Source organism: Bombina bombina, chromosome 1, assembly GCF_027579735.1.
Source record: "Bombina bombina isolate aBomBom1 chromosome 1, aBomBom1.pri, whole genome shotgun sequence".
NCBI classification, from domain to species: Eukaryota; Metazoa; Chordata; class Amphibia; order Anura; family Bombinatoridae; genus Bombina; species Bombina bombina.
This window is the reverse complement of record NC_069499.1, coordinates 230,597,998-230,619,976: the sequence shown is the minus strand read 5'-3', so window position 1 is coordinate 230,619,976 and position 21,979 is coordinate 230,597,998. Positions and strand designations below refer to the sequence as shown.

The window sequence follows — 21,979 nt, the reverse complement described above, 5'->3', positions numbered from 1 at the left end:
TAGGAAGATTTATTATCGAGTTTGGAAGACATACATTTCATGGTGTTCTTCTCATAAATTCTCTTGGCATTCTTTTAGAATTCCTAGAATTTTGCAGTTTCTTCAGGATGGTTTGGATAAAGGTTTGTCTGCAAGTACTTTGAAGGGACAAATCTCTGCTCTTTCTGTTTTATTTCACAGAAAGATTGCTACTCTTCCTGATATTCACTGTTTTGTTCAGGCTTTAGTTCATATTAAGCCTGTCATTGAATCAATTTCTCCTCCTTGGAGTCTTAATTTGGTTTTGAGGGCATTACAGGCTCCTCCATTTGAGCCTATGCACTCTTTGGACATTAAACTACTTTCTTGAAAAGTGTTGTTCCTTTTGGCCATCTCTTCTGCTAGAAGAGTTTCTGAACTTTCTGCTCTTTCTTGTGAATCTCCTTTTCTGATTTTTCATCAGGATAAGGTGGTTTTGCGGACTTCATTTAAGTTCTTTCCTAAGGTTGTGAATTCTAACAACATTAGTAGAGAAAGTGCTGTCCCTTCCTTGTGTCCTAATCCTAAGAATTCTTTGGAAAAAGCCTTACATTCTTTGGATGTGGTGAGAGCTTTGAAATATTATGTTGAAGCTACTAAAGATTTCAGAAAGACTTCTAGTCTATTTGTTATATTCTCTGGTTCTAGGAAAGGTCAAAAGGCTTCTGCTATTTCCTTGGCCTCTTGGTTAAAGCTTTTGATTCATCAAGCTTATTTAGTCGGGTCAGGCCCCGCCTCAGAGAATTACAGCTCATTCTACTAGATCAGTCTCCACTTCGTGGGCTTTTATCGAATGAAGCTTCAGTTGATCAGATTTGCAAAGCGGCAACTTGGTCCTCTTTGCATACATTTACTAAATTCTACCGTTTTGATGTTTTTGATTTTTCAGAACCAGTCTTTGGTAGAAGAGTTCTTCAGGCAGCTGTTTCAGTTTGATTCTTCTGCTGATGTTTTAAGTTTTTCTTTTCTCTATGAGAATAACTTATATTTTGGGTTGTGGATTAATTTTTCAGCATATGGCTGTTTATTTTTATCCCTCCCTCTCTAGTGACTCTTACGTGGAGTTCCACATCTTGGGTATTTGATATCCCATACGTCACTAGCTCATGGACTCTTGCCAATTACATGAAAGAAAACATAATTTATGTAAGAACTTACCTGATAAATTCATTTCTTTCAAATTGGCAAGAGTCCAGATTCCTTTGTTGATGCTTTTTACTCATTTCTTTATCACCCCACTACTGGCTATTCGTTAAACTGGATTGTGGGTGTGGTGAGGGGTGTATTTATAGGCATTTTGAGGTTTGGGAAACTTTGCCCCCCTCCTGGTAGGATTGTATATCCCATACGTCACTAGCTCATGGACTCTTGCCAATATGAAAGAAATGAATTTATCAGGTAAGTTCTTACATAAATTGTTTTTTTTTATATAATTTTTTTTTTTTTTAAATTAGTTAACGTAATTGATATTGCATATTACATTACCCTCTTCAGCTTATTTGCTTAGGGGGATCATATTAATATAGTAATAGTAATATAGCTCTGCCTGAGCTTTTTTTTTTCTTCTAATAATCCTCATGTTTAAACTTTTGCTCTGATACTTATTTACGTTCAGTCTTACCTTTTATCCCCTCCCCCCCCCCCTTTTTTTTTTCTCTCTATCTCCATTATGTCAGGGTGGCCATCCTCTCAAATTCTTACCCTCCTTACTATCAATGCTAAAGGGTTAAAAAAAAAAAAACTGAAAAGCGCTCTTTTGTAATAAGGGAATTTAATAGACTAAAAGATAAAATTGTCCTTTTACAAGAAACCGTTTTAAAAAAGGGGATAGAACCTAAGTTGTTTACCCTTTCTTATCCAATTGTCTATTCTCATCTGGCTCTACAAAGAAAAATGGGGTGGGAATCTTTATACGTAAAGATATCCCACTTCAGAGATTGTACCCATAACACTGTAGTCACCCCTGACAAGACCTCATACATACAGATGCTAGCCTCTTCCTATATCAACCTCACTTTTTTTTTTTTTTTTTTTTTTCAGGTTGAGAGTAGAGAAGCCAATGTTGCCAAACAGAGGGGTGGGGGGGAAGATAACCTTGTGTATTTTTCTCAAACGGCAATATGAAAAAAATTAAAGGGACACCAAAGTAAAGTACATTTCTCTTGTAAAGTGTATCCAGTCCACGGATCATCCATTACTTGTGGGATATTCTCCTTCCCAACAGGAAGTTGCAAGAGGATCACCCACAGCAGAGCTGCTATATAGCTACTCCCCTCACTGCCATATCCAGTCATTCTCTTGCAACTCTCAACAAAGATGGACGTAGTAAGAGGAGTGTGGTGTATTATAGTTAGTTTCTTAACTTCAATCAAAAGTTTATTTTTAAATGGTACCGGAGTGTACTGTTTTATCAAAGGCAGCATTAGAAGAAGAATCTGCCTGTGATTTCTATGATCTTAGCAGAAGTAACTAAGATCCATTGCCGTTCTCACATATTCTGAGGAGTGAGGTAACTTCAGAGGGGGAATGGCGTGCAGGTTTCCCTGCAATAAGGTATGTGCAGTTAACATATTTCTAGGGATGGAATTTGCTAGAAAAATGCTGCTGATACCGGATTAATGTAAGTTAAGCCTAAATGCAGTGATTTAATAGCGACTGGTATCAGGCTTATTAACAGAGATACATACTCTTATAAAAGTGTAATATAAAACGTTTGCTGGCATGTTAATCGTTTTTATATATGTTTGGTGACAAAACTTATTGGGGCCTAGTTTTTTCTCCACATGGCTGGCTTGATTTTTGCCTAGAAACAGTTTCCTGAGGCTTTCCACTGTTGTAATATGAGTGGGAGGGGCCTATTTTAGCGCTTTTCTGCGCAGTTAAAATTACAGACAGAGACACTCAGCTTCCTTCTGCATGATACAGGACATCTCTGAAGGGCTCAAAAGGCTTCAAAAGTCGTGTTTGAGGAGGGTAACAACCACAGTAGATCTGTGGCAGTTGTTGTGACTGTTTTAAAAACGTTTTTGTTTCTCTTAAAGGCACAGTAACGTTTTTTATATTGCTTGTTAACTTGGTTTAAAGTGTTTTCCAAGCTTGCTAGTCAAATTGCTAGTCTGTACAAACATGTCTGACACAGAGGAAACTACTTATTCATTATGTTTAAAAGCCATGGTGGAGCCCCATAGGAGAATGTGTACTAAATGTATTGATTTCACCTTAAACAGTAAAAATCAGTCTTTATCTATAAAAGAATTGTCACCAGAGGGGTTTGTCGACTCCCGCTCGAGGGACGCACGCTAATATGGCGCCAAGTACATCAGGGATGCCAATAGCGATTACTTTGCAGGACATGGCTGCAATCATGAATAATACCCTGTCACAGGTATTAGCCAGATTGCCTGAATTGAGAGGCAAGCGCGATAGCTCTGGGGTTAGACAAGATACAGAGCGCGTAGATGCTGTAAGAGCCATGTCTTATACTGCATCACAATATGCAGAACCTGAGGACGGAGAGCTTCAGTCTGTGGGTGACGTCTCTGAATCGGGGAGACCTGATTCAGAGATTTCTAATTTTTAAATTTAAGCTTGAGAACCTCCGTGTATTGCTTGGGGAGGTATTAGCTGCTCTGAATGACTGTGACACAATTGCAGTGCCAGAGAAATTGTGTAGGTTGGATAAATACCATGCAGTGCCGGTGAGTACTGATGATTTCTTCTGTTATGTGTGATCAGTCCACGGGTCATCATTACTTCTGGGATATAACTCCTCCCCAACAGGAAATGCAAGAGGATTCACCCAGCAGAGCTGCATATAGCTCCTCCCCTCTACGTCAGTCCCAGTCATTCTCTTGCACCCAACGACTAGATAGGATGTGTGAGAGGACTATGGTGATTATACTTAGTTTTTATGACTTCAATCAAAAGTTTGTTATTTTAAAATAGCACCGGAGCGTGTTATTACTTCTCTGGCAGAGTTTGAGGAAGAATCTGACAGAGATTTTTTACTATGATTTTAACCGGAGTCGTTAAGATCATATTGCTGTTCTCGACCATCTGAGGGAGGTAAAGGCTTCAGATCAGGGGACAGCGGGCAGATGAATCTGCATTGAGGTATGTGGCAGTTTTTATTTTCTGAATGGAATTGATGAGAAAAGCCTGCCATACCGTTAAAATGACATGTATGTATACACTTCAGTATTCTGGGGATGGTATTTCACCGGAACTACTGTGTTAAAGGTCACTAATCCTTTTAATAACTATTCTCATGTTAAACGTTTTTGCTGGAATGTAGAATCGTTTACATTGCTGAGGTACTGTGTGAATAAATATTTGGGCATTATTTTCCACTTGGCAGTTTTTTGCTTTAATTGTGACAGTTTCGTTTCTCTTCACTGCTGTGTGGGAGAGGGAGGGGCCGTTTTTGGCGCTCTTTGCTACGCATCAAAAAATTCCAGTCAGCTACTTTTATATTTCCTGCATGATCCGGTTCATCTCTGACAGATCTCAGGGGTCTTCAAACTTCTTTGAAGGGAGGTAAATTCTCTCAGCAGAGCTGTGAGAATTCTTATAGTGACTGTGAATAAAAAACGTTGTTTTGTTTTCTTATGTACAAATTTAATTAGTGTTGTTTTTTACTAATGGGAACAAACCTTTGCTAAAAGTTGTGTTGTTTTAAAGTTTGATGCTATAACTGTTTTTTCAGTTCATTATTTCAACTGTCATTTAATCGTTAGTACCTCTTTGAGGCACAGTGCGTTTTTTTGCTAAAAAAGATTATAACCAAGTTGTAAGTTTTTTTGCTAGTGTGTTAAACATGTCTGACTCAGAGGAAGATATCTGTGTCATTTGTTCCAATGCCAAGGTGGAGCCCAATAGAAATTTATGTACTAACTGTATTGATGCTACTTTAAATAAAAGTCAATCTGTACAATGTGAACAAATTTCACCGAACAGCGAGGGGAGAGTTATGCCGACTAACTCGCCTCACGCGACAGTACCTGCATCTCCCGCCCGGGAGGTGCGTGATATTTTGGCGCCTAGTACATCTGGGCGGCCATTACAGATAACATTACAAGATATGGCTACTGTTATGACTGAAGTTTTGTCTAAATTACCAGAACTAAGAGGCAAGCGTGATCACTCTGGGGTGAGAACAGAGTGCGCTGACAATGCTAGGGCCATGTCTGATACTGCGTCACAGCTCGCAGAGCATGAGGACGGAGAGCTTCATTCTGTGGGTGACGGTTCTGATCCAAACAGATTGGACTCAGATATTTCAAATTTTAAATTTAAATTGGAGAACCTCCGTGTACTACTAGGGGAGGTCTTAGCAGCTCTCAACGATTGTAACACCATTGCAATACCAGAGAAACTGTGTAGGTTGGATAAATACTTTGCGGTACCGGCGAGTACTGACGTTTTTCCTATACCTAAGAGACTAACTGAAATTGTTACTAAGGAGTGGGATAGACCCGGTGTGCCGTTCTCACCCCCTCCAATATTTAGAAAGATGTTTCCAATAGACGCCACCACTCGGGACTTATGGCAAACGGTCCCCAAGGTGGAGGGAGCAGTTTCTACTTTAGCTAAGCGTACCACTATCCCGGTGGAGGATAGCTGTGCTTTCTCAGATCCAATGGATAAAAAATTAGAGGGTTACCTTAAGAAAATGTTTGTTCAACAAGGTTTTATATTACAACCCCTTGCATGTATCGCGCCGATTACGGCTGCGGCAGCATTTTGGATTGAGTCGCTTGAAGAGAACCTTAGTTCCTCTACGCTAGACGACATTACGGACAGGCTTAGAGTCCTTAAACTAGCTAATTCTTTCATTTCGGAGGCCGTAGTACATTTAACCAAACTTACGGCTAAGAACTCAGGATTCGCCATACAGGCACGCAGGGCACTGTGGCTAAAATCCTGGTCAGCTGATGTTACTTCTAAGTCCAAATTACTTAATATACCTTTCAAGGGGCAGTCCTTATTCGGGCCCGGTTTGAAAGAAATTATCGCTGACATTACGGGAGGTAAGGGCCACGCCCTACCTCAAGACAAGGCCAAAGCTAAGGCTAGACAGTCTAATTTTCGTCCCTTTCGGAATTTCAAAACAGGAGCAGCATCAACCTCCACTGCACCAAAACAGGAAGGAGCTGTTGCTCGTTACAGGCAAGGCTGGAAGCCTAACCAGTCCTGGAACAAAAGCAAGCAGGCCAGGAAACCTGCTGCTGCCCCAAAGACAGCATGAACCGAGAGCCCCCGATCCGGGACCGGATCTAGTAGGGGGCAGACTCTCTCTCTTCGCCCAGGCCTGGGCAAGAGATGTTCAGGATCCCTGGGCACTAGAGATCATATCTCAGGGATACCTTCTAGACTTCAAATTATCTCCCCCAAGAGGGAGATTTCATCTGTCAAGGTTGTCAACAAACCAGATAAAGAAAGAAGCGTTTCTACGCTGCGTACAAGATCTGTTAACAATGGGAGTGATCCATCCGGTTCCGTGGTCGGAACAAGGACAAGGGTTCTACTCAAACCTGTTTGTGGTTCCCAAAAAAGAGGGAACTTTCAGGCCAATCTTAGATTTAAAGACTCTAAACAAATTCCTAAGAGTTCCATCGTTCAAAATGGAAACTATTCGGACAATCTTACCCATGATCCAAGAGGGTCAGTACATGACCACAGTGGATTTAAAGGATGCTTACCTTCACATACCGATCCACAAAGATCATCACCGGTATCTAAGGTTTGCCTTCTTAGACAGGCACTACCAGTTTGTAGCTCTTCCATTCGGATTGGCTACGGCTCCAAGAATCTTCACAAAGGTTCTGGGTGCCCTTCTAGCGGTACTAAGACCGCGAGGGATTTCGGTAGCTCCGTACCTAGACGACATTCTAATACAAGCTTCAAGCTTTCAAACTGCCAAGTCTCATACAGAGTTAGTTCTGGCATTTCTAAGGTCGCATGGATGGAAAGTGAACGAAAAGAAGAGTTCTCTCTTTCCTCTCACAAGAGTTCCATTCTTGGGGACTCTTATAGATTCTGTAGAAATGAAGATTTACCTGACAGAAGACAGGTTAACAAAACTTCAAAATGCATGCCGCGTCCTTCATTCCATTCAACACCCGTCAGTAGCTCAATGCATGGAGGTGATCGGCTTAATGGTAGCGGCAATGGACATAGTACCTTTTGCACGCCTACACCTCAGACCGCTGCAATTATGCATGCTAAGTCAGTGGAATGGGGATTACTCAGATTTGTCCCCTACTCTGAATCTGAATCAAGAGACCAGAAATTCTCTTCTATGGTGGCTTTATCGGCCACACCTGTCCAGGGGGATGCCATTCAGCAGGCCAGACTGGACAATTGTAACAACAGACGCCAGCCTACTAGGTTGGGGCGCTGTCTGGAATTCTCTGAAGGCTCAGGGACTATGGAATCAGGAGGAGAGTCTCCTTCCAATAAACATTCTGGAATTGAGAGCAGTTCTCAATGCCCTTCTGGCTTGGCCCCAGTTAATAACTCGGGGGTTCATCAGGTTTCAGTCGGACAACATCACGACTGTAGCTTACATCAACCATCAGGGAGGGACAAGAAGCTCCCTAGCAATGATGGAAGTATCAAAGATAATTCGCTGGGCAGAGTCTCACTCTTGCCACCTGTCAGCAATCCACATCCCGGGAGTGGAGAACTGGGAGGCGGATTTCTTGAGTCGCCAGACTCTTCATCCGGGGGAGTGGGAACTTCATCCGGAGGTCTTTGCCCAAATACTTCGACGTTGGGGCAAACCAGAGATAGATCTCATGGCGTCTCGCCAGAACGCCAAACTTCCTCGCTACGGGTCCAGATCCAGGGATCCGGGAGCAGTTCTGATAGATGCTTTAACAGCACCTTGGAACTTCAGGATGGCTTATGTGTTTCCACCCTTCCCGCTGCTTCCTCGATTGATTGCCAAAATCAAACAGGAGAGAGCATCAGTAATTCTAATAGCACCTGCTTGGCCACGCAGGACTTGGTATGCAGATCTAGTGGACATGTCATCCTGTCCGCCTTGGTCTCTACCTCTAAGACAGGACCTTCTGATACAGGGTCCATTCAAACATCAAAATCTAACTTCTCTGAAGCTGACTGCTTGGAAATTGAACGCTTGATTTTATCAAAACGTGGTTTTTCTGAGTCGGTTATTGATACCCTGATTCAGGCTAGGAAGCCTGTTACCAGAAGGATTTACCATAAAATATGGCGGAAATACCTATACTGGTGCGAATCCAAAGGTTACTCCTGGAGTAAGGTTAGGATCGCTAGGATATTGTCTTTTCTACAAGAAGGTTTAGAAAAGGGTTTATCAGCTAGTTCATTAAAGGGACAGATTTCAGCTCTGTCCATCTTGTTACACAGACGTCTGTCAGAAAATCCAGACGTCCAGTCCTTTTGTCAGGCTTTAGCTAGGATCAAGCCTGTGTTTAAAGCTGTTGCTCCACCATGGAGTTTAAACTTAGTTCTTAACGTTTTACAGGGTGTTCCGTTTGAACCCCTTCATTCCATTGATATAAAAATGTTATCTTGGAAAGTTCTGTTTTTAATGGCTATTTCCTCGGCTCGAAGAGTCTCTGAGTTATCAGCCTTACATTGTGATTCCCCTTATCTGATTTTTCACTCAGACAAGGTAGTTCTGCGTACTAAACCTGGGTTCTTACCTAAGGTAGTCACTAACAGGAACATCAATCAAGAGATTGTTGTCCCATCCTTGTGTCCAAATCCTTCTTCAAAGAAGGAACGTCTTTTACACAATCTGGATGTAGTTCGTGCCCTCAAGTTCTACTTGCAGGCAACTAAGGATTTTCGCCAAACTTCTTCCTTGTTTGTCGTTTACTCTGGACAGAGGAGAGGTCAAAAAGCTTCTGCTACCTCTCTCTCTTTTTGGCTTCGTAGCATAATACGTTTAGCCTATGAGACTGCTGGACAGCAGCCTCCTGAAAGAATTACAGCTCACTCCACTAGAGCTGTGGCTTCCACTTGGGCCTTTAAGAATGAGGCCTCTGTTGAACAGATTTGCAAGGCTGCAACTTGGTTTTCGCTTCATACTTTTTCCAAATTTTACAAATTTGACACTTTTGCTTCTTCGGAGGCTATTTTTGGGAGAAAGGTTCTTCAGGCAGTGGTTCCTTCTGTATAATGAGCCTGCCTATCCCTCCCGTCATCCGTGTACTTTTGCTTTGGTATTGGTATCCCAGAAGTAATGATGACCCGTGGACTGATCACACATAACAGAAGAAAACATAATTTATGCTTACCTGATAAATTCCTTTCTTCTGTTGTGTGATCAGTCCACGGCCCGCCCTGTTTTAAGGCAGGTAAATATCTTTTAAATTATACTCCAGTCACCACTTCACCCTTGGTTACTCCTTTCTCGTTGATTCTTGGTCGAATGACTGGGACTGACGTAGAGGGGAGGAGCTATATGCAGCTCTGCTGGGTGAATCCTCTTGCATTTCCTGTTGGGGAGGAGTTATATCCCAGAAGTAATGATGACCCGTGGACTGATCACACAACAGAAGAAAGGAATTTATCAGGTAAGCATAAATTATGTTTTTCCAATACCTAAAAGGCTTACAGAAATCATTAGTAAGGAGTGGGATAAACCCGGTGTGCCCTTTTCCCCACCTCCTATATTTAGAAAAATGTTTCCAATAGATGCCACTACACGGGACTTATGGCAGACAGTCCCTAAGGTGGAGGGAGCAGTTTCTACTTTAGCAAAGCGTACCACTATCCCGGTTGAGGACAGTTGTGCTTTTTCAGATCCAATGGATAAAAAATTAGAGGGTTACCTTAAGAAAATGTTTATTCAACAAGGTTTTATTTTACAGCCCCTTGCATGCATTGGGTCTGTCACTGCTGCGTCGGCGTTCTGGTTTGAGGCCCTGGAAGAGGCCATCCATACAGCTCCATTGACTGAAATTATTGACAAGCTTAGAACACTTAAGCTAGCTAACTCATTTGTTTCTGATGCCATTGTTCATTTGACAAAACATCGGCTATGAATTCCGGATTCGCCATCCAGGCGCGCAGGGCGCTATGGCTTAAATCCTGGTCACTTGATGTGACTTCAAAGTCTAAATTACTCAACATTCCTTTCAAGGGGCAGACCTTATTCGGGCCTGGTTTGAAAGAAATTATTGCTGACATTACTGGAGGTAAGGGTCATACCCTTCCTCAGGACAGGGCCAAATCAAGGACCAAACAGTATAATTTTCGTGCCTTTCGAAATTTCAAGGCAGGTGCAGGATCAGCTCCCTCTACTTCAAAACAAGAGGGAACTTTTGCTCAATCTAAGCAGGCCTGGAAACCTACCCAGTCCTGGAACAAGGGCAAGCAGGCCAGAAAGCCTGCTGCTGCCTCCAAGACAGCATGAAGGAGCGGCCCCCTATCCAATAACGGATCTAGTAGGGGGCAGACTCTCTCTCTTCGCCCAGGCGTGGACAAGAGATGTTCAGGATCCCTGGGCGTTGGAGATCATATCTCAGGGATATCTTCTGGACTTCAAAGCTTCTCCCCCACAAGGGAGATTTCACCTTTCAAGATTATCTGCAAACCAGATAAAAAAAAGAGGCATTCCTAAGCTGCGTGCAAGACCTCCTGGTAATGGGAGTGATCCATCCAGTTCCGCGGACGGAACAAGGACAGGGGTTTTATTCAAATCTGTTTGTGGTCCCCAAAAAAGAGGGAACCTTCAGACCAATTTTGGATTTAAAGATCCTAAACAAATTCCTCAGAGTTCCATCATTCAAGATGGAAACTATTCGAACCATTTTACCCATGATCCAAGAGGGTTAGTACATGACCACAGTGGACTTAAAGGATGCCTACCTTCACATTCCCATTCACATGAATCATCATCGGTTCCTGAGGTTTGCCTTTCTAGACAGGCATTACCAGTTTGTAGCTCTTCCATTCGGGTTGGCTACAGCCCCAAGAATTTTTACAAAGGTTCTGGGCTCACTTCTGGCGGTTCTAAGACCGCGAGGCATAGCGGTGGCTCCTTACCTAGACGACATCCTGATACAGGCGTCAAGCTTCCAACTTGCCAAGTCTCATACAGAGATAGTTCTGGCATTTCTGAGGTCGAATGGGTGGAAAGTGAACGAAGAAAAGAGTTCTCTATCTCCTCTCACAAGGGTTTCCTTCCTAGGGACTCTGATAGATTCTATAGAAATGAAAATTTACCCGACGGAGTCCAGGTTATAAAAACTTCTAAATGTGTTCTTCACTCCATTCCGCGCCCCACGGTGGCTCAGTGCATGGAAGTAATCGGCTTAATGGTAGCGGCGATGGACATAGCGCCATTTGCATCTCAGACCGCTGCAATTATGCATGCTCAGTCAGTGGAATGGGGATTACACAGATTTGTCCCCTCTACTAAATCTGGATCAGGAAACCAGAGATTCTCTTCTCTGGTGGTTATCTCGAGTCCATCTGTCCAAAGGTATGACCTTTCGCAGGCCAGATTGGACCATTGTAACAACAGACGCCAGCCTTCTAGGTTGGGGTGCAGTCTGGAACTCCCTGAAGTCTCAGGGTTCATGGACTCAGGAGGAGAAACTCCTCCCAATAAATATTCTGGAGTTAAGAGCAATATTCAATGCTCTTCTAGCTTGGCCTCAGTTAGCAACACTGAGGTTCATCAGATTTTAGTCGGACAACATCACGACTGTGGCTTACATCAACCATCAAGGGGGAACCAGGAGTTCCCTAGCGATGTCAGAAGTCTCCAAGATAATTCGCTGGGCAGAGACTCACTCTTGCCACCTGTCAGCGATCCATATCCCAGGGGTAGAGAACTGGGAGGCGGATTTTCTAAGTCGTCAGACTTTTCATCCGGGGGAGTGGGAACTCCATCCGGAGGTGTTTGCTCAATTGGTTCTCCGTTGGGGCAAACCAGAACTGGATCTCATGGCGTCTCGCCAGAACGCCAAGCTTCCTTGTTACGGATCCAGGTCCAGGGACCCAGAAGCGGCACTGATAGATGCTCTAGCAGCGCCTTGGTTCTTCAACCTGGCTTATGTGTTTCCACCGTTTCCTCTGCTCCCTCGTCTGATTGCCAAAATCAAACAGGAGAGAGCATCGGTGATATTGATAGTGCCTGCGTGGCCACGCAGGACCTGGTATGCAGACCTAGTGGACATGTCATCCTTTCCACCATGGACTCTGCCTCTGAGACAAGACCTTCTAATACAAGGTCCTTTCAATCATCCAAATCTACTTTCTCTGAGACTGACTGCATGGAGATTGAACGCTTGATCCTATCAAAGCGTGGCTTCTCCGAGTCAGTAATTGATACCTTAATATAGGCACGAAAGCCTGTCACCAGGAAAATTTACCACAAGATATGGCATAAATATCTTCATTGGTGTGAATCCAAGAATTACTCATGGAGTAGGGTTAGGATTCCTAGAATATTGTCCTTCCTCCAAGAGGGTTTGGACAAAGGATTATCAGCTAGTTCTTTAAAAGGACAGATTTCTGCTCTGTCTATTCTTTTACACAAGCGTCTGGTAGAAGTTCCAGACGTTCAGGCATTTTGTCAGGCTTTAGTTAGAATTAAGCCTGTGTTTAAACCTGTTGCTCCCCCATGGAGCTTAAACTTGGTTCTTAAATTTCTTCAAGGGGTTCCGTTTGAACCCCTTCATTCTATTGATATCAAACTTCTATCATGGAAAGTTCTTTTTCTGATGGCTATTTCCTCGGCTCGAAGAGTCTCGGAGTTATCTGCCTTACATTGTGATTCTCCTTATCTGATCTTTCATTCAGATAAAGTAGTTCTGCGTACAAAACCTGGGTTTTTACCTAAGGTGGTTTCTAACAAGAATATCAATCAAGAGATTGTTGTTCCGTCATTATGCCCTAATCCTTCTTCAAAGAAGGAACGTCTTTTGCATAATCTAGACGTAGTCCGTGCATTGAAGTTTTACTTGCAGGCTACTAAAGATTTTCGTCAAACATCTAACCTGTTTGTTGTTTACTCTGGACAGAGGAGAGGTCAAAAGGCCTCGGCAACCTCTTTCCTTTTGGCTTTGGAGTATAATCCGTTTAGCATATGAGACTGCTGGACAGCAGCCCCCTGAAAGAATTACAGCTCATTCTACTAGAGCTGTGGCTTCCACCTGGGCCTTTAAAAATGAGGCCTCTGTTGAACAGATTTGCAAGGCTGCGACTTGGTGTTCGCTTCATACCTTTTCAAAATTTTAGAAATTTGATACTTTTGCTTCTTCGGAGGCTGTTTTTGGGAGAAAGGTTCTACAGGCAGTGGTTCCTTCCGTTTAAGTTCCTGCCTTGTCCCTCCCATCATCCGTGTACTTTAGCTTTGGTATTGGTATCCCACAAGTAATCGATGATCCGTGGACTGGATACACTTAACAAGAGAAAACATAATTTATGCTTACCTGATAAATTTATTTCTCTTGTAGTGTATCCAGTCCACGGCCCGCCCTGTCCTTTTAAGGCAGGTCTAAATTTTAATTAAACTTCAGTCACCACTGCACCCTATGGTTTCTCCTTTCTCGGTTTTTTTCGGTCGAATGACTGGATATGGCAATGAGGGGAGGAGCTATATAGCAGCTCTGCTGTGGGTGAACCTCTTGCAACTTCCTGTTGGGAAGGAGGAGAATATCCCACAAGTAATGGATGATCCGTGGACTGGCTACACTACAAGAGAAATAAATTTATCAGGTAAGCATAAATTATGTTTTTAGTCGCATAGTACTGAGGTTATTCTGTGCCTCCCTCTAGTCATGGGTCCCTCTATTTTAAATTCTATTTTGCACTGCATTCCATTACTGATCTGTTTGCACACCTGCAGCAAAATTAAATGAATTGCATAATTTAACATAAAATTATTCAATGATCATTCGTGCAACTAACAAGGAAAGAATGTAATAGCTAATTTTAGCTTATACGGACTATAAAGTAAAATGAACTTGTTTGCTTGTTGCTTCATTTGTGCACCCTTGTGGTCTAGCAGTGATACTTTGACAGTTGAAATAAGCATCAAATCTTTTTAGTTTTCATGTAGATTTGTATATTTTCATTAGATTTTTTTTTTAAATGACTTACGCAGTTTTTTTTATCTTTCCGTTGGCAGGTAGTGAAAGTTGGTATTGTTGAACAGTCCTCAGCAACCTCAGGTGCGTTATCCATATTTGCTCCAAAAATTGTCATTTCTCCAACATTGCGTCATCCTTGTGGGGAATATCTCTTCCCCAACAGGAAATGGCAAAGAGTCCCAGCAAAGCTGTCCATATAGTCCCTCCTAGGCTCCGCCCACCCCAGTCATTCTCTTTGCCGTTGCACAGGCAACATCTCCTCGGAGATGGTTAAGAGTATGTGGTGTTTAGTTGTAGTTTTTTAATTCTTCTATCAAGAGTTTGTTATTTTAAAATAGTGCTGGTATGTACTATTTACTCTGAAACAGAAAAAGATGAAGAGTTCTGTTTGTGAGAGGAAGATGATTTTAGCAGACAGTAACTAAAATAGTTTGCTGTTTCCACATAGGACTGTTGAGATGAAGTAACTTCAGTTGGGGGAAACAGCAGACTTTTCTGCTTAAGGTATGACTAGCCATATTTCTAACAAGACTGTGTAATGCTGGAAGGCTGTCATTTCCCCTCATGGGGACCGGTAAGCCATTTTCTTAGTCTCAAACAGAATAAAGGGCTTAATATGGGCTATAAAACTGGTAGACACTTTTATGGGCAAAATCGATTGCTTTATTTGGGCATTTTATACATGTTTATGCTTGTAATTCACACTTATAAGCTTGGGGAACGTTTTTTTATCGTCAGGCACTGTGTTAGACACCTTTCCAGTCAGGAAGGGCCTTCCCAGTTGTAGGCTGAGCCTCATTTTCGCGCCATTAATGCGCAGTTACTTTTGAGAGCAAGACATGCAGATGCATGTGTGAGGATCTGAAAGTAGTTGGAAAAGTTCCTAGAAGGCTTCATCTGGTATCGTATTCCCCCCTGGGTTTGGTAAAGTCGCAGCAAAGGCTGTAGCTGGGACTGTAGAGGGGTTAAAACTGTAACCGGCTCCGGTTTCTTTATTTTAAGGGTTAAAGCTCTGAAAATTGGTGTGCAATACTTTGAATGCTTTAAGACACTGTGGTGAAAATTTGGTAAATTTTGAACAATTCCTTCATACTTTTTCACATATTCAGTAATAAAGTGTGCACTGTTTAAAATTTAAAGAAACAGTAACGGTTTTGTTTTAAGACGGTTTTTGTACTTTTTTGACAAGTTTAAGCCTGTTTAACATGTCTGCACCTTCAGATAAGCTATGTTCTATATGTTTGAAGATCAATGTGTGTCCCCCTTCAAAATTGTGTGATAATTGTGCCATAGCGTCCAAACAAAGTAAGGACAGTATTGCCACAGATAGTAAAGTTGCCCAAGATGATTCATCAGATGAGGGGAGTAGACATAGTTCTACATCTCCTCCTTCTGTGTCTACACCAGTTTTGCCCACGCAGGAGGCCCCTAGTACTTCTAGCGCGCCAATGCTTATTACTATGCAACAATTAACGGCAGTAATGGATAACTCCATAGCAAATATTTTATCCAAAATGCCTGCATATCAGAGAAAGCGTGATTGCTCTGTTTTAAACACTGTAGAGCAGGAGGGCGCTGTTGATAATTGCTCTGTCATACCCTCACACCAATCTGAAGGGGTCATGAGGGAGGTTTTGTCGGATGGGGAAATTTCAGATTCAGGTAAAATTTCTCAACAAGCAGAACCTGATTTTGTGACATTTAAATTAGAGCATCTCCGCGCACTGCTTAAGGAGGTGTTATCTACTCTGGATGATTGTGACAACCTGGTCATTCCAGAAAAATTATGCAAGATGGACAAGTTCCTAGAGGTTCCGGTGCACCCTGACGCTTTTCCTATACCCAAGCGGGTGGCGGATATAGTGAATAAGGAGTGGGAGAAGCCCGGCATACCTTTTGTCCTCCCTCCTATATTTAAGAAATTATTTCCTATGGTCGACCCCAGAAAGGACTTATGGCAGACAGTCCCTAAGGTCGAGGGGGCAGTTTCTACTTTAAACAAGCGCACTACTATTCCTATCGAGGATAATTGTGCTTTCAAAGATCCTATGGATAAAAAATTGGAGGGTTTGCTTAAAAAGATTTTTGTACAGCAAGGTTACCTCCTGCAACCCATTTCGTGCATTGTTCCTGTCACTACAGCAGCGTGGTTCTGGTTCGAGGAACTAGAAAAGTCGCTCAGTAGAGAGACTCCGTATGAGGAGGTTATGGACAGAGTTCACGCACTCAAGTTGGCTAATTCTTTTATTTTAGATGCCACTTTACAACTAGCTAGATTAGCGGCGAAAAATTCAGGGTTTGCAATTGTGGCGCGCAGAGCGCTTTGGCTAAAGTCTTGGTCAGCGGATGTATCTTCCAAGACAAAATTTCTTAATATCCCCTTTAAGGGTAAGACTCTCTTTGGGCCAGAATTGAGAGATTATTTCAGACATCACTGGGGGAAAGGGCCATGCCCTCCCACAAGATAGGCCTTTCAAAGCCAAGAATAAGTCTAATTTTCGTTCCTTTCGCAATTTCAGGAACGGACCGGCCTCTAACTCTGCATCCTCTAAACAAGAGGGTAATGCCTCTCAATCCAAACCAGCCTGGAAACCGATGCAAGGCTGGAACAAGGGTAAGCAGGCCAAGAAGCCTGCTGCTGCTGACAAAACAGCATGAAGGAGTAGCCCCCGATCCGGGACCGGATCTAGTAGGGGGCAGACTCTCTCTCTTTGCTCAGGCTTGGGCAAGAGATGTTCAGGATCCCTGGACACTAGAAATAGTTTCTCAGGGTTATCTTCTGGAATTCAAGGAACTACCCCCAAGGGGAAGGTTTCACATGTCTCACTTATCCTCAAACCAAATAAAGAGACAGGCATTCTTACATTGTGTAGAAGACCTGTTAAAGATGGGAGTGATACACCCAGTTCCAACGGCGGAACAAGGAATGGGATTTTACTCAAATCTGTTTGTAGTTCCCAAAAAAGAGGGAACTTTCAGACCAATTCTGGATTTAAAGATCCTAAACAAATTTCTCAGAGTACCATCGTTCAAAATGGAAACCATTCGAACGATTCTACCCACTATCCAGGAAGGTCAATTTATGACTACCGTGGATCTAAAGGATGCGTATCTACATATTCCTATCCACAAAGAACATCATCAGTTCCTAAGGTTTGCCTTTCTGGACAAACATTACCAGTTTGTGGCCCTCCCATTAGGGTTAGCCACTGCTCCAAGGATTTTCACAAAGGTACTGGGATCCCTTCTAGCGGTTCTAAGACCAAGGGGCATTGCAGTAGTACCGTACTTGGACGACATTCTAATACAAGCGTCGTCTCTTTCAAAGGCAAAGGCTCACACAGACATCGTTCTAGCCTTTCTCAGATCTCACGGATGGAAGGTGAACATAGAAAAAAGTTCCCTGTCTCCGTCGACAAGAGTTCCCTTCTTGGGAACAATAATAGATTCTTTAGAAATGAGGATTTTCCTGACAGTCAGAAAGTCAAAACTTCTAAACGCTTGTCAAGTTCTTCATTCTATTCCTCGTCCTTCCGTAGCTCAGTGCATGGAAGTAGTAGGAATGATGGTTGCTGCAATGGACATAGTTCCTTTTGCGCGAATTCATCTAAGACCATTACAACTGTGCATGCTGAAACAGTGGAATGGGGACTATACAGACTTGTCTCCAGTGATTCAAGTAGATCAGAAGACCAGAGACTCACTCCGTTGGTGGCTAACCCTGGACCACCTGTCCCAGGGAATGAGCTTCCGCAGACCGACGCCAGTCTAGTGGGCTGGGGCGCGGTCTGGAAATCCCTGAAGGCTCAGGGACTATGGTCTCGGGAAGAGTCTCTTCTCCCGATAAACATTCTGGAACTGAGAGCGATATTCAATGCTCTCAGGGCTTGGCCTCAACTAGCAAAGGCCAGATTCATAAGATTCCAATCAGACAACATGACGACTGTTGCTTATATCAATCATCAGGGGGGAACAAGGAGTTCCCTGGCGATGAAAGAAGTGACCAAAATAATAAAATGGGCAGAGGATCACTCCTGCCACCTATCTGCGATCCACATCCCAGGTGTGGAAAACTGGGAGGCGGATTATCTGAGTCGTCAGACATTCCATCCGGGGGAGTGGGAACTCCATCCGGAGATCTTTGCCCAGTTGACTCAATTATGGGGCATTCCAGATATGGATCTGATGGCGTCTCGTCAGAACTTCAAGGTTCCTTGCTACGGGTCCAGATCCAGGGATCCCAAGGCGACTCTAGTGGATGCACTAGTAGCGCCTTGGACCTTCAACCTAACCTATGTGTTTCCACCGTTTCCTCTCATTCCCAGGCTGGTAGCCAGGATCAAGCAGGAGAGGGCCTCAGTGATCTTGATAGCTCCTGCGTGGCCACGCAGGACTTGGTATGCAGACCTGGTGAATATGTCATCGGCTCCACCATGGAAGCTACCTTTGAGACAGGATCTTCTAGTTCAAGGTCCATTCGAACATCCAAATCTAGTTTCCCTCCAGCTGACGGCTTGGAAATTGAACGCTTGATTCTATCAAAGCATGGGTTTTCAGATTCTGTGATAGATACTCTAGTTCAAGCCAGAAAACCGGTAACTAGAAAAATTTACCATAAAATATGGAAAAGATATATCTGCTGGTGTGAATCCAAGGGATTCTCATGGAATAAGATCAAAATTCCTAGGATCCTTTCCTTTCTACAAGAGGGTTTGGATAAAGGATTATCAGCGAGTTCTCTAAAGGGACAGATTTCTGCTTTATCTGTCTTATTACACAAACGACTGGCAGCTGTGCCAGATGTTCAAGCATTTGTTCAGGCTCTGGTTAGGATCAAGCCTGTTTACAGACCTTTGACTCCTCCCTGGAGTTTAAATCTAGTTCTTTCAGTTCTTCAAGGGGTTCCGTTTGAACCTCTACATTCCATAGATATTAAGTTGTTATCTTTGAAAGTTTTGTTTTTGGTTGCTATTTCTTCTGCTAGAAGAGTTTCTGAGTTATCTGCTCTGCAGTGTTCTCCGCCCTATCTGGTGTTCCATGCAGATAAGGTTGTTTTGCGTACTTAACCTGGTTTTCTTCCAAAGGTTGTTTCTAACAAAAATATTAACCAGGAGATAGTTGTTCCTTCTTTGTGTCCGAATCCAGTTTCAAAGAAGGAACGTTTGTTACACAATTTAGACGTAGTCCGTGCTCTAAAATTCTATTTAGAAGCTACAAAAGAGTTCAGACAAACTTCTTCTCTGTTTGTCGTCTATTCTGGTAAAAGGAGAGGTCAAAAAGCAACTTCTACCTCTCTTTCTTTTTGGCTTAAAAGCATCATCCGATTGGCTTACGAGACTGCCGGAAGGCAACCTCCAGAAAGAATCACAGCTCACTCCACTAGGGCTGTGGCTTCCACATGGGCCTTCAAGAACGAGGCTTCTGTTGATCAGATATGTAAGGCAGCGACTTGGTCTTCACTGCACACTTTTGCCAAATTTTACAAATTTGATACTTTTGCTTCTTCAGAGGCTATTTTTGGGAGAAAGGTTTTGCAAGCCGTGGTGCCTTCTGTTTAGGTAACCTGATTTGCTCCCTCCCTTCATCCGTGTCCTAAAGCTTTGGTATTGGTTCCCACAAGTAAGGATGACGCCGTGGACCGGACACACCAATGTTGGAGAAAACAGAATTTATGCTTACCTGATAAATTACTTTCTCCAACGGTGTGTCCGGTCCACGGCCCGCCCTGGTTTTTTAATCAGGTTTGATGAATTATTTTCTCTAACTACAGTCACCACGGCACCCTATAGTTTTTTTCCTCCTGTCCGTCGGTCGAATGACTGGGGTGGGCGGAGCCTAGGAGGGACTATATGGACAGCTTTGCTGGGACTCTTTGCCATTTCCTGTTGGGGAAGAGATATTCCCCACAAGTAAGGATGACGCCGTGGACTGGACACACCGTTGGAGAAAGTAATTTATCAGGTAAGCATAAATTCTGTTTTTATTGTGGTTTGTGTTATAAATACAATTTTTTAAATTCTGACTATAACATGGAAGTTATCCCTTTTAGCATCTTCTTCTTATATAACTGATTCTTTGTTTAATAATATATTGCAAGCCATTAATAATACAAATACTGGTATGTTGACTATTATAGTATCCGAGTTGACAGATGCATAGTGTTGGCCTTGGTGTTCTCTACTAGGTTGTGCCTGTGCATTCGTCCCTAGAAAGGCAACGTGGGTGATCAAAACAGTACGCTTCTTCCAAATGTATTTACTGTACAGGGTGATAGACACCAAAGGACAGCATACACTATTCACAACCAACGTCCCTATAGCACTGGCTTATTTTGGATCATTAGGCAAATAAAAAAAACTCTTACCACACCCTCTCCACAGAAACATATCTTAAGACTTCTCATTCGAAAAAAAGTGGTCCCACCATTCAAATAAGAGGTTGTATGTCCATATCGCAATATCATAATAATAATCGCCTGGCAGCAAACACTAGCTCTAATGTGTCATGTTGGTGTCAGGGCACATAGATCCTTGTTTTTATGAATATTTACATATTTTTAGGTCTACAAGCAAATGGAAGTTGTGTGACTAACTCAACATAATTGCACTGAACTCAATGTTAATATAATAGGTGCAAAAGACTTTAACAATGAGCTATAAAATATAATATAGCGAATGGATAAGTAAAGGAGATTGAGCTGCTTTCTCAGCTTCTGCCTGCAAACACAAATTTAATAAGCAGTTCCTTCTTCTTATCCTCCCCACCACGTCAGAGGTAGCAGAATAAATCACCCCTCACTTACTCACTAGAGGTGATTGTGAGGCCCTGCTCCCACGTGATTGGTTGAGCTCTTTTGCAATCTTAAATTTTGCTAAGAGATTCTGCATTGCAGTGGCAGTTGCGGGTAGACAGGTTCTCTGCTGGTGGTCTTGTCTGCCTGCAGTTTATTAAGCTTTCCTTAAAGGGATATTAAAAGTTTAATATATGCTACACGTAATGATGTATTCCATGCAAGTATTAGCTTTAGTGTAATATGTAGCTGTATTTCTTTCATGTAATTGGCAAGAGTCCATGAGCTAGTGATGTATGGGATATACATTCCTACCAGGAGGGGCAAAGTTTCCCAAACCTAAAATGCCTATAAATACACCCCTCACCACACCCACAATTCAGTTTTACAAACAAATGTAGCACAATGTTTACAAATGTCTGTCTTCTGTAGAGATCAATTAGGTAAAGATATATACAGTATATATACCAGGCAATAAATAGTTTGTGCATACAAGGCTGTATGAAATCCTACATAACCTTGTTTGTATTCATCTGTTTTATTGCCTGGCTTATATATTCGTAATTGTTTGCAGCAGGACGGTAAAATAAGATGAAAACTTAAGTTTAGACATGGCGGCATCCATTACTTTTTAGCAACCCAGTGGAATTAATAGGAAAAATAAAAATGTTATATTACAATCTCATATTGTTTGATAACCCTTTAAATATGCATAATACTTTATTTAACCAGATCATTTTTTTGCAATTACGTTTTTGCCAGGGGCGTATTTAGGTTTTGTGCTGCCCTAGGCACTCAAAATTCTGCTGCCACACCCCACCCCAGGTTTAAGGCCTTTTTTTAGTCATAATATTTATGGGGCAGGGTGTAAAAAAAATAAAATAATGTCTTTTTAAGTAGATGTTCACCAGGGCTTGCATTCACTCTGGTCACACACACACACACACACACATTGATTGACAGTTATTTAAGCAAAATATCTGCTTGGATAAATATGTAATGAATATACAAACTGGCCTTTAAAAGTACTTAAAAAATACAACAGTAGTTATGATAGGTTTAGGAATTGTAT

General features: G+C 42.4%; 1 protein-coding gene across 1 annotated transcript in view; it reads left to right on the top strand.

The window, feature by feature from the left end:
- PACS2 (phosphofurin acidic cluster sorting protein 2) overlaps positions 1 to 21,979 on the top strand; it is a 657,507-nt gene that overhangs the window by 621,979 nt on the left and 13,549 nt on the right. Inside the window, exon 21 of the mRNA XM_053711716.1 lies at positions 14,156 to 14,198. Coding sequence (XP_053567691.1) covers positions 14,156 to 14,198 — 43 coding nt within the window. The remainder of the gene's footprint in view (positions 1 to 14,155; positions 14,199 to 21,979) is intronic.